This window comes from Microtus ochrogaster, chromosome 8, assembly GCF_000317375.1.
Source record: "Microtus ochrogaster isolate Prairie Vole_2 chromosome 8, MicOch1.0, whole genome shotgun sequence".
Lineage (NCBI taxonomy): Eukaryota > Metazoa > Chordata > Mammalia > Rodentia > Cricetidae > Microtus > Microtus ochrogaster.
Window position 1 is genome coordinate 84,864,528 of NC_022015.1, and position 12,438 is coordinate 84,876,965.

Consider the following 12,438-nt stretch of genomic DNA (forward strand, 5'->3'; position numbering starts at 1 on the left):
TGATTAAATGAACACAGTGTCCGTGTAATTATTTCGGGTAGAGCTAGCCATGTGGGCGGCCGGGTGCCGGGACGCAGCCCACCGCTCCTATTACTACATCACAGACCGCATTTCTTCTTAGCTCCCCGTTCGTGAGTGTTTTTATTTACTTTTATTTTGTGTCTCTGACAGATGCCAGAACAGGGTGCGGGGTCCTCTGGAATTAGAGTTACGGTTGGTTATGAACTGTCGTGTGGGTGCTGGGAACTGAACCCAAGTCCTCTGGAATTAGAGTTACGGTTGGCTGTGAGCTATCGTGTGGGTGCTGGGAACCAAACCCGGGTCCTCTGGAAGGAGTTAGAGTTACGGTTGGTTATGAATTGTTGTGTAGGTGCTGGGAACTGAACCTAGGTCCTCTGGAAGCACAGCCAGAGCCCCTAACCATAGAGCCATTTCTCCAGTCCCTGCCCAGGCCTGCTCTAAAACTGGTCTTTACTCTGTGGTTTTCTATCCTTTTTTTTTTTTTAAAGATATTTAGTTAACAGAAATATTTCTCACGATGGTTTAAGAAACTGAAGACACTTTGCAAACACCGTTTCTCATGTCTGCGTAGCAGCAAATTATAGTTGTGTGATCAGTTCTACGGGAGGAGACTGAGGTCCTTAGCAGAGCTGTTTTATAGGGCTGGTTTGGTCAGGGCTAGCACCTTGCCTTTGCTTGGTTCCTGAGTGACTCCCAGGACTGAAATGGTTCCGCTCGAGGCGGTGTTACAGAATTGGATGAACAGCTGTGACTTCCAAGTGTAGGAAGCTTTGGAAATGCCCCATAGTGTCCTCGCCCATCCGCAGATGGTGCCATCTCCATAACCATAGACTAGCGTGCTGGGTGTGACATCGGCTTTGAGATAGAGAATATTTCTTTTAATAAAACATTTCAGTGAATAAAGAAAATTTGGAAACTAGGGTAGTAATTGTGAGAAAAGCCTGTGTTTTATCCCTCACTGCTGGGGAATAATCCTTCTGTGCACTGTGAAAATGTTGCTCTCATTATTAATAAAAAGCTGATTGGCTGATAGCTAGGCAAGATTTTCAGGGCAGAGAGAATGCTGGGAAGAAGGGGGTCTGGAGCCAGACGTGGGAGAGGCAACACGGGAAGTTCACAGATGAGGTAAATGAGTCTCGGGAAAGACACGAGGAGAAGCAAGGTGAATGTGCCGTGTTGAAAGAAGGTACTGCCGCATGGCAGAGGGTAGATAAGAAGTGTGTGTTAATTTAACATGTAAGAGTCAGGTAGTAACAAGCCTGAGCTGCTGGCTGAGCATTCGTAATTAATACTAAGTCTCTGAGTGGTTATTTGGGAATGGCTACTGGGACACAGAGAAATGCTGCTTACAATCCACGTTTCCCAGGCCCCATGTCTGCCTTCTGTAACTGCACTTCCTGTCTCCTGTGCTGACTTTTCCGGGCCTGACAGACTTCTGCATGTGAGTCTCCCTGATAGGCTGCAGCTCTGATGGCCAGGTCAGTCTTACTCAGTTCTGCACGTTTACCGTCAGTCCACAATAGGATTCTGCATGATCTAATGCGAGTGCAGGCCTTGGGAGTGGGATGGGAGAGTCACCACCAAGTAAAACTGCAAAATGCATCCTTGACTCTTCCTCCAGCCCTTCATGCAATGGAGCTGCTGTTCCGCAGGGTCCCGGCAGCAGATACTCTTCCTAGATACCGGTGCTGGACCAGTTTCTCCCGATTCTGCTTCCACTAACCACCTCACTTTTCCACCTTGGTTCCTCTTGAGTATTAAACGAGAGGGTTAATCTGGGTGACTCTCAAGTGTCCCCTTGAAATCTCCTCACCCCAAACCACCTAATTAGACTGGAAGCCTTCGTCACAGGGCAGGATGTAAGGCTGGTGAACCCCGCCCCACTTTCGTATCTGAATATTTGCGCAGTCGGTTCCTTTCGAACATGCTTCGTCTTCTGCACACGCGTTCCCTGCCAGCTGATGGCAGCCTCCTCTGGCCTCGGCTTTCTGGGCGTTGTGCCCCTGTCCATGCTGACACCCACACACTATGGCTCCTCATTTAGCGCTGTTCGCCCGATAGCAGGGGCAGCAGTTTTAAGCACTGTGATTGCCCCATGACTGTATTTTGCTTCCCCTGAGAAGACAAGCTTCAAATCAGGAAATAGTTCTCTGGCTTCCTCTTGTCCTCTCAGGACTGTGTTCGTAGTAGTTGCTCAAAAACTATTGATCAGGGATTCATTTGCACGTGATCAAATGATATTGAATCTTGGTTGCTATCATACAATGTTTTTGCCTCGTTGGCAGCATTACCAAGAGCTGCCATTTCAAGAATATTGAGCTCTGCAGAGCTACTGAAGGCAGGCGGCCCCTGATCTTTGCTCTGGAACTATTATGATTCTACTTAGAGATGCAGAGCCAATCCCAGGGAGTGGCGTGGATGTTCGGTGTGGAGGCCCAAAATTGCGAGCCTATTTCCGTCCCGACAGAAGGTCCTGCTTTTGTAATTGGAAGTTACCTGTGGAAGGGCTGCCTTGGGCTACTTGATCTAGGGTAGCTTTACTGCCTAAACAACAGAATGCCAATGACTTGAGGTCTCAAAGCGTTGAAGCAATTAACTGTTCGAGTTGTCCTTTGTATCGTGGTAAAGAGTGTTTTGTTGCCTTCTTCCCCCTTCTGTATTGGGTATAAAAGTATTTGGAAAATTAAGAGTGAATGATTTCAGTATCCACTTATCCACTGGAATGCCCCGCCTGTACTATTTTATGGTTTCTGTATTATTATTTTGCATGCATCTTTGTACCTTTTACTTATATTTCTAAATTCCCACAGCCCTACCCTGGCAAGAAGTGTTTGTCGAGGCTGGTCCCCACAGGTCAGGGGACCTGGGATAGACTCTAGGAGTTGAGACCTGAGCTTATTTTGCAGGTTGAGCTTTGAATACCAAGGAGCTGGGCCGCATGGAGGTTTGTTGTCAGCTGTGTAGTGTGTACAGTGAGGGTTTCAGAAACGGTTATGATCTGGTCTGGGTTGGGAAGGACGGACTCCTGGGATTGGGCTGAGGGGGTGGGAGTGGCAGGGCTGAGGAGGCCACACAGTTTGACCTTCAGCTCCCCCTGTGTGTCGTGAGCTGGGAGAAGCTGGCCTGCATTCACAACCTCTACAGGCCTCAGTTTCTTCACTTTTTAACTTTTCTTAAATTTTCATTTTTTCCAGTTCCCTTCCTTCCTCCCCTCTCCCCGTCTCCCAATTTCCGCAGGAAATCTTGTCTTTTTCTACTTCCCATGTAGATTAGGAGTCTCTTCATTTCTGGGGTAGGGATAATGACTAACTGACAGGGACTGAACGAGGTGGTGACTGGAAAGTCGGAGTGGAAATTCAGGGCAAACTGCTGTAAACACTGAAGATGATCTTTTCAGCTCACCAGCCATTTCGCTGTTTCCTCTGAATTCTGAATTGTGCAATTACATTATATTCTTACGGTAAATACTTGGATCCTTACAAAATATTGCTTGCTTATATAAAAAGAAATTATTAAATCCTCTCTAATATCCCTGGTGAGCTGTGGTGTGTAAGGTTAAGTTATGGACTATTTGTTAACCAGGCAATAATGTGTTACATTTCTTAATGCTGTGTTTGTTTACTATGTAAAGATGTGTTTCATTTCTTTATGCTGTGTTTGTTTACTATGTAAAGATGTGTTACATTTGCGTTAATTAAATAAAATTAACCTGGACTCAGAAAGGTGGGGTTAGCACCTGATTGACAGGAAGAAGCAGGGAGGAGCTTAGTGTAGGGTTTTTGTTGTTGTTTTTTTTTAAATTTTTTTATTTTCTATTTAGTTGGGGCAGTGTAGAAGGGTATGTTTCCAGGACACCAGCAAAGAGAAAGTTAGCCAGTAGCTCTTCTAACTCTCTGTACTCACAGGTTTTCTCCCTAACTTTGAATCTTGGCTTGTATTAGAACGATAGAGATTTAGTAGTTAGAGCTACCTTTAGTGGCAGCAATGAGTCTTTGTCTGGGGAACAGAATACATCTTAGTGGCTGGCTGCTGGAGGTTTAAAGCAAACCCGCTGTAATGAAGGCCCAACAACAACGAGTCAAGTTTGAGAGCAGAGGAGGACAGCGCCGTGCTGGGCTGGACGACAGCCGCTGCGCTGGGCTGGCTGGGCTGGCTGGGCTGGCTGGGCTGGCTGGGCTGGCTGGGCTGGCTGGATGGCAGGAGTGGTTCTCGTGGCCCTCGTTCCCACTGTAGCTTCTTTTCGTCTCGTTGGCTGCTTAGCCGTGTTTCTCTTTCTTGATTGTGTGCTGCCCACTACTAATCATCTTTAATGGTTCGTTAGGTACGATGATGGCTTTGGCTTTGTTTAGTCATGAGTCCTGTCAGGATCTCATCAGCCCACTTGAACATGGCTACTTGTACCCTGTCTCTTTTATGGTACCCATATAAAATCCCAGCGCCTCCTTCGGGACTGCTCTGAATCTCCGTCCTGTCGCTGGCTGGGTTAGGCAGCTGCTGTGTTTAATGTTTGGGACTGGGAAGGTACTCTTTTCTCTCTTTCCCTAGTCAGAATTTCTTGGTTACCCCACATCTTCTAGCTGGATTAGTAGGGAGCTCGAATTCTGTTAACTTTACAGCCTTGCAGTGCATGGGCGGCAAATACGAACGAGATGTGCAGTCGTGTGTGTGACGAACTTTGCCGGCAGAAGAGATTGTCATACTGTTTCTTTCTTTCATAGTGGTTGGGATTGGAAGAGGAACAAAAATGTTGACCAGCATGCTGTCGGGGTCCAAGGTAAGTCTGTCAGAATGTTTCTCTTCTCAGAGACTGTCTTCCTTCCTGTTGTGAGACAAACCATCATGACCAAGGCAACTTATCAAAGAGGCCGATTGGACTTACAGTTCTGAGAGGTTAGCTTCCATGATGGTGGAGTACAACATGGCCACAGGCAGTTGGAGCAGCAGCCCCGAGCTCCAGTCTCAAACCGCTCACACTGGGAATGGCAGGAGTCTTTGGAAACCTCAAAGCCCACCCCCAGTGACGCACCTCCTCCAACAAGACCACCCCTCTGACCTCCTATTTTCCTGTTCCACCGAGGGAGGAGCGAGGACTCAGACGGGGCCATTGTCACTCAAACCACCACAGTGACCTATGTGCTGAATTTCATTAATAAAAACAAACAAACAAAAAACCCCAGAGGACTGAGAGATGGTTCAGAGGTTTCAAGTATTTGTTGCTTTATAGAGAACCTAGGTTCCAATCCCAGTGCCCATATGATGGTCACAGCCAGCCGTAACTCTAGTTCCTGGGGATCTGACACCCTCTCTTGGCTTTTGAGGGCAACAGGTACTCATAAATACAAGCAGATGAACCATTCATATACATTAAAAAAAATCTAAAGTCCCTCAACCTTAGTAAAAAACCAATTGCCAGACATAAGACATAGTGGTATAGGATTGTAATTCCAGGGCTTGGGATGCTGACATAGGAACATTGTCACAAGTTCAGAGCCAGTCTGGGCTACATAGAGAGCCCTGCCTCAAAAATAGAAAGAAAGAAAAAGAAAGAAAGAAAGAAAGAAAGAAAGAAAGAAAGAAAGAAAGAAAGAAAGAAAAGAAAGAAAGAAAGTAAGTGCATGGACAAGTGTCAATGCTTGTAAACACAAGGCTATGACTTGAACAATTAGACTAAAAATTTTTAAGTATTCTGTATTTGGATTTCTTAGTGATGAAAGGAATTTATAGATTATAAATCCCACTTGAAGATTTTGTGTTTGTGTGTACACACACTCATGCTGGTGCTCCTGTGCCTGGCTCTTTGCTGGTTTGGGGGATTTGAACATCATGTTTGCACAGTGAGGGCTTTACCCGCTGAGCTGCCATCTCCAGGCCTGGTTGTTTGTTTGTTTTTAGCCTTGGTATTTTTATAACAACAGAACCATTTTGTTAACTGTACTTTTTAATGAAAATATGCTTTATCTGGTAATTGTGAAATGAAGACACTGAGGGTTGCTCAGAGAGCAGCTCAGTGGTGCTTACTGTGCAAGTATGGAAACCTGATTCAGATCTTCAGCTCCCAACATAAGATGCTGGCCTCGTGGCGTGTGCCTGTAACCCTGTTGTTAGACAAGGAGATCCAGGAGCTTGCTCTTCACCCAGTGTAGGCAGAGCAGTAAGTTCCAGGTTTAGGGAGAGACCCTGCTAAAAAAAGATAGGGTGGAAAGACACTTAGGGGACGATATTCAACCTCTGCCTCCACACACACGCACCCCGCACACGCCTACACACACACACACACACACACACACGCATACACGTGCACGCACCCACAGAGACACACAGCAGAAGACAGCAGGATCCCTTTCAGATGATTTTAAGGTGTTTGACTGTGAAGTGGCCTTGACTAAATCCAAGTGTACTTTTCTCGGCACTTGGGAGAAGAAAGAGGAGGTTGAAAACCCATGAAGCCACTTGGGGTGTTCCGCATGGTAGAAGAACATTGAAGAGAAAGTCAGGATGACAGTGTTGTCAGCCCATAGGCTAACACGCCCCACACAGGTACATACAACCCACACCTCCGTGAAAAGTGTTCTGTGTAAGCCATTGCTCACCAGTGGACTCACACATTGCTCCTGAGCCCCGTCACGCCGTTCACAATCTGTTTCAGACACAAGTTTTTGCCAGCTGCTTTGTTGTTTAAAAAAAAAAAGATACAGTCTTTATTTCATATTTTTATTAAAAAAATTACTTTTCATTTTACATACAACCCCAGTTCCCCCTCCCCTTCTCTCATCCGCACCTCCCCTCTTCCTGGTTCCCATTTACTCCTCAGGGTGGGTAAGACCTTCCTTGGGGAGCCCATTCCCTACAGAGGGATACCTTGCTCAGCTTTGATTCGGGGTGCAGGGAGGTGGGCTTGGTCCGGCCTCATGTTGGAATGCCTTAGCTGTGTCTGAACTACAAACTGTAAACAATGGCTGTTTAGTAGGGGGATAAGGATTATATTTATTTTTTGTACTATTTGCTCTCCTTTAAAAGTTTTACAATGAAAACATCACTTTCGTGTGAGTAGCGGAAAGGCTACTTACATTAGTAATTGCTGAGGCGCCCCCCAGGCTGAGTTGGCTGAGGTCACGGCCCGTTTGCTGCTCAGCTCCGCAGAGTCTCCTACCCGGGCAGCGCTCTGGTCGCTGGAAGAGCGCACTTGTAAACTCCGGCCTATTTTCCGGGAAATGAGGACTGGGGGTGCAAACACATCCGGTTCAGGTTTTTTTTGGGTAGAAACCCTTTTGGTGTTCAGCCAGAAATGCCGAATGTCACAGAGAGGAACCAGGGATCCTCAGATGACTGTAACGGAAATAGAACACCAGGTGCATCTCGTCACAGAAACCTAATTTTGGGCTTCACAGAATTTTGGATCAGGCATTGATGTTCGCTTTTCTCCCACTTTTGATTTCGTGTTATTTGTTAAAAAGATTAAGTCATCTTATTTTGACTCGCGTGTTGTGTTTTTGTTAGAGATAGTAACTATTAATAGATACTGTTCCAATGGACTGTGTTCCTTACTCTGTGTGCTGCTGTCAGAAAATACACAGCAAAAGCAACCAGGGTTTCTTAGGGCTCACGGCTCCTGGGTTCAGTGCGGTAGTTGGAGCGGTGGCTCCTGCCACAGAGAGCGAAATTCTGATGCTCAGCTGGTCTCTCCCTTTTACTCGGGCTAGGACCTCAGCGGTGGGAAGATACAGCTGCATTGGACTCTCCCCACCCTGCTTCACCTAAACTACACAGTTCTCTACTAATGGGTCCAGACATCGTGCTTCTAATTCCCATCAAGTTGGCAGTAGAGATTAGCTATCATATAGACCGCAGTAAATTTACTTTATTGTGAGACTCTATTCAAACATCTATAAAATATCAGCAAACATTTTCATTAAATAACGCCAATCCTCTATATGATGGGCCTGTGTTTGTTTGAAACATGCACACGTTTGGCCCCATGTGGCCAGGACTGTGCCTGGCCTTGAGCTCCTGATCCCCCACCAGTCCGCCTGAAGTGCTGGAATTAGGTGTTGCACCACCATGTGACTGCTACACTCCCCAGTCCCTGGTGTACTAAAAGATGTGAGCACAGCCTCTGCTTGGTCCAGGCGTCAGGACCAAACTAGCGTTCTCTGCTCATCCGCTGCCTAAATGGGCAGGTAGATTGTCACTTGTATCACACACTGTGTAAGGCGGACATGCTTCATTTCATCCTAGGGTGGTGGGTGCTGTGAACCCTCACACGGCGGGCTTAACTGGAGGCCTTGCTCTTCTGACATGGCTGACCATCTTCCTGCAGTCAGGAACCATCATGAGAAGTCCTTTCTTCTTGGTACTTTCATATAGTCACTCCCCATTAACAGGCAGAGTGCTGGATTTTGTTTGTTATTTTATTGTTTTGTTTGCTGGAGGGAGAGTCTCACTATGTAGCCTGGCTGTCCTGGAACTCACTGCATTCTGAGTGCTGAGATTAAAGGTTTTTTAATTCCGCCATTGGACTCCTAAATAAAATCTTCAGGCTGTCTACTGTTCCTAATGTCTGTGAAGAGGGAGGCTATCCGGACAGCCAAACCTTTTCTTGCAGTTTCTTATTCAGGTCAGGGTGTTAGAACCAGGAGGCCTAGCTCGGGTCCTTACTGTGGGCTTTACTTTTCCTGTGCTCTTGCTGCTCTTGGGTCTTGTGTTTTGTTTTTGTTTTTTTTTTTCACTGCTCTTTTGAGGCTGTGTGTGTGTGATGTGTGTGAGAAGCATCTGGTCTTCCTAACAGTTGGTCAGCACACAGAGAGCTCCGTGAGTAGTGTTCTTACTGTTCCCAGGAGCTTCATGTATCATCAAGTCCTTTCGCTCTGAATTGCAAGCCTGCTAGGTTGTTCTAACTTCAGGTTCCATATACACCCGAAGTCAATTTTATTCAAACAACTTCTTTACTACAGTTACTTTTTTTCTTTTTAAAATTCCTGTAATTTCTCAAACTATAGAAAAAACACCACTCATCAGAAGAAAAAAGCTATTTTTTTTTTTTTTAAAGAAGAGGTCAATTTCTCCAGACAAAAATTTCACACATTAAAGGATTTGGGGTGTAGATAGATGTGGTTCTCAATATAGTTTACATGCCAGGCATGGTGGCACACACCTAGTTCCAGTATTCTCTTTAGGAGGCAGAAACACTGGATATCAAGGCCAGCCTGGTCTACATAGAAAGTACCAGGTCAGTCAGAGCTACACAGGGACCCTGTCTCAGATAGAAGAAAAAATGGGTTTTCATAAGTATAATTTAGACAAAAGTCTGGGAGGCTGGACTAATGTCAGATGTATAAAGGAAGGCAATACTTCCCCCTCCCCAGATTAACTGCTTGAACAGTTAACTCTGCAAATGCAGGGGAGCCCGTGCCCTCTGAAGTCCCAGACTTTGATGCCTTCCCCAGGTCCCTGTTGCTGAGTACAGTCGGCTACTGTAAAATGCCTCAGAGGCCGGGGCACTGAAAGAGCCGACTATTATGGAAACTTGGGTCTAATTAGCACTGTACAGACTGCACGGAGGCCGAACACACTGGTGTCGGTGGAGCTGGCAAGGCTCACAGCAGAGCGAGGGCCCTTGGCGCCACGGCTTCCTACCCTGGATGTGTTCGGGGTAGATGTTTCTCTAAGAAACTCCAGCGTCTTAGGTTCGCCAGCCACAACACACCTGTGAGATTCAGCCAGTCCTTTAGAACCGGCATTCTATCCGTCATGGGATATTTGTAGATGGTGCAAAGATGTATTGGGGGGGATTGGGGTAATAGAGAGGTGAGAGGCCAGTAGCTAGACAGGGAGGTTAGGCGGGACTTCCGGAGACAAAGAGGATTCTGGGAAGAAGGTCAGAGCTGCCAGGAGGCTCGGAGAGGAAACAGGGTGCAAGATGAAGGAGTAAAAGCCAGGTGGTAGAATGTAGGTTAATAGAAATATGGGTTAAGAACTAGTGGGACAAGCCTTAAGTACCATGTCAGGATTCTTAGTAAGTTTGAGAACCGTCGGTGTAGCTATCATGTCCTCTAAAAAGAACCGAGCATGGTGCTGGACACAAGGGAGACCCAGGAGTGCTTTGAGAGTTGCCAACCGGAGCCCAAATGTCTAATGTGATGGAAATGTGAAACTCCTCCAGCCTACGTGTCAGTCTGTCTGCCAACTTTGCATGAGACCGGTATCATGTCCATCTGTAGGGAAACAGAACAGCGGTGCAGAGTCCCTGTGGCCGTTTCTGATGTGGGAAAGTGTAGATCAGTTTGTGAGACACGGGAAGCAGCAGACGTGTGCTGGAGATCACATGACTAGCAGACATGGTGGGAGCCCAGGGAGATGAGCCGCTGAGTGGCCTTTGTCAGGCCCTTTTCCCTCGGCGAGGTCACAGTAACATCCTGGAGGGTGGTGTCACTGTGACGTGTTGGTGTCTGGGAATTTTCACACGTGGTGAGGGTAAGATCTGTCCTTTCGCATCTCTTGGGAAATACGGTGGGGTCTGGATCTGAGTCAGCCTTCCGTTCGTGCGTACACAGTTTTATGGATTACCTACTGTTGTCCACTCTTGAGGGTTTGGAAGCTCGGGGGGGGGGGGCGATTAACAGGGTGGCTTAAAAATGAAAGGATTTACTGGGTGCACGCAAATCCCAGCACTCTGGAGGCAGAGGCAGGCGAATCTCTGTGAGTTCAAGGCCAGCCTGATCTACAGAGCAAGTTCCAGGACAGCTAGGGCTGTTACACAGAGAAACCCTGTCTCGAAAAACCAAAAGAAGAAGAAAAAATGAAGGGGTTTGATAAGTAAAGGGAGGAAAATCCGCTTGTTCCAAGGTGAAGGACATCTAGAGTCCAGAAACCAAAATGCGAGCACAAGGCACCCAGTTCAGACATGTTATATAACAGACCACTGCAGATGTGTTCAAAGCACAGAATATAACATCATATGTGACAGTTTTCTATAAGTGTAGACAGCTGTGTTATTCCCCCACCCCACCCCGTGTGCATGCTGCTCCGTGTGCACGTGGAAGCCAGCGGTCAGCCTTGGGTGCCTTTTCTCAGGAGCCATGCGCCTGGTGTTTGAGACAAGACCTCTCATGAGGACCCAGCGCTCACTGACTAGGTTAACCTGGCTGCCAACGAGCCCTAGGGCTCCACTTCTCTCTGCCTTCCAAGCACTGGTCTTCCACACACACGTCACTGTGCCTGGCTTTTATGTGTGTTCTGATCCTCCCGGTGTAGCCAGCGTCTCCCTAGCCAGCGTTCGTGCTACCTGTGAGAACACAGTGTAACTGCGCGAGTCACTGACCATTGCAGACGCTGAGTCATTCCGTGTTTTCATGGGACGGTAATTGTTCTCCATTGCTTACTGTGGACGGAAACGGTTGTTTTAAACTCTTTGCCTCTTCTCATGAGGCACTTATTACTTTCCCCTACTTTAAGATGAACTGATTCAGAAGCAATTAAGATGTACTTAAGCACTTTACCATCTGTGATGGAGTGGTAATTGCCACCCTGCCAGTTCGCGTTTGAGCCTCTGCTCTTGCCACTTATCCTTCTGTGCCCTCCCTGTGGGACGCTGACTCAGGGCTGACTGCTGCGAGCTGGGGAGAGAAGCTGTGTCTCAGGATGGGGCTGGAGAGAAGCTGTGTCTCGGGGGATGGGACCGAGTGTAGGATTCAAAGGAACTAATTGTTTCCAGTCCTGATGAAACTTTTAAGATTCAACTGCATTGAAGCCTTCCCTCCCGCGCTGCACTTGTGCTGGAAAGATGAGCCATGCGATGACCGTGGCTTCATCAAAGGCCATTTGCCGTCATGTCTGCATATTTGTGGAAGTTATAATTTTTAATATTCTTTTCATTTTTTAGTCCTTTTACTAGCACAAGCTTATCATTAATAAATTTGCATTTCTACAAAATTCTTTGAGGTTCTGTCCCAGACAGGGTCTCACTAATGTAGCCCTGGCTGGCCTCGAACTCACAGACATGTGACTGCCCTGCCTCCCAGGCGTTGAGATTAAAGGGTACAGCACCACAGCTGGCCTGAGTGTCTGTAAAAGTCAGGTGCAGATTATTTTCTCCAGGAGATTATAGTCCTTTCCTCTTTCTCACTACTCCACATGAAACACCCAACAAAAGCAGAATTTGTCCCAAAGAGTGGCGGATAGACTGCATGGCGTGGGTGTGCCTCAGCTGGTGGACAGACTGCATGGTGCAGGTGTGCCTCAGCTGGCGGATAGACTGCATGGTGCGGGTGTGCCTCAGCTGGTAGATAGACTGCACCGCGCAGGTGTGCGTCATCTGGTGGATAGACTCCACAGCACAGGTGTGCGTCAGCTGGTGGCTAGACTGCACTGCACAGGTGTGCGTCAGCTGGTGGATAGACTGCACTGCACAGGTGTGCGTCA

General features: G+C 47.1%; 1 protein-coding gene across 1 annotated transcript in view; it reads left to right on the forward strand.

Annotated features, from left to right (window-relative positions):
- Trub1 (TruB pseudouridine synthase family member 1) overlaps nucleotides 1-12,438 on the forward strand; it is a 40,545-nt gene that overhangs the window by 9,192 nt on the left and 18,915 nt on the right. Inside the window, exon 3 of the mRNA XM_005352539.2 lies at nucleotides 4,740-4,795. Within this exon, the coding sequence (XP_005352596.1) occupies nucleotides 4,740-4,795 (56 nt within the window). The remainder of the gene's footprint in view (nucleotides 1-4,739; nucleotides 4,796-12,438) is intronic.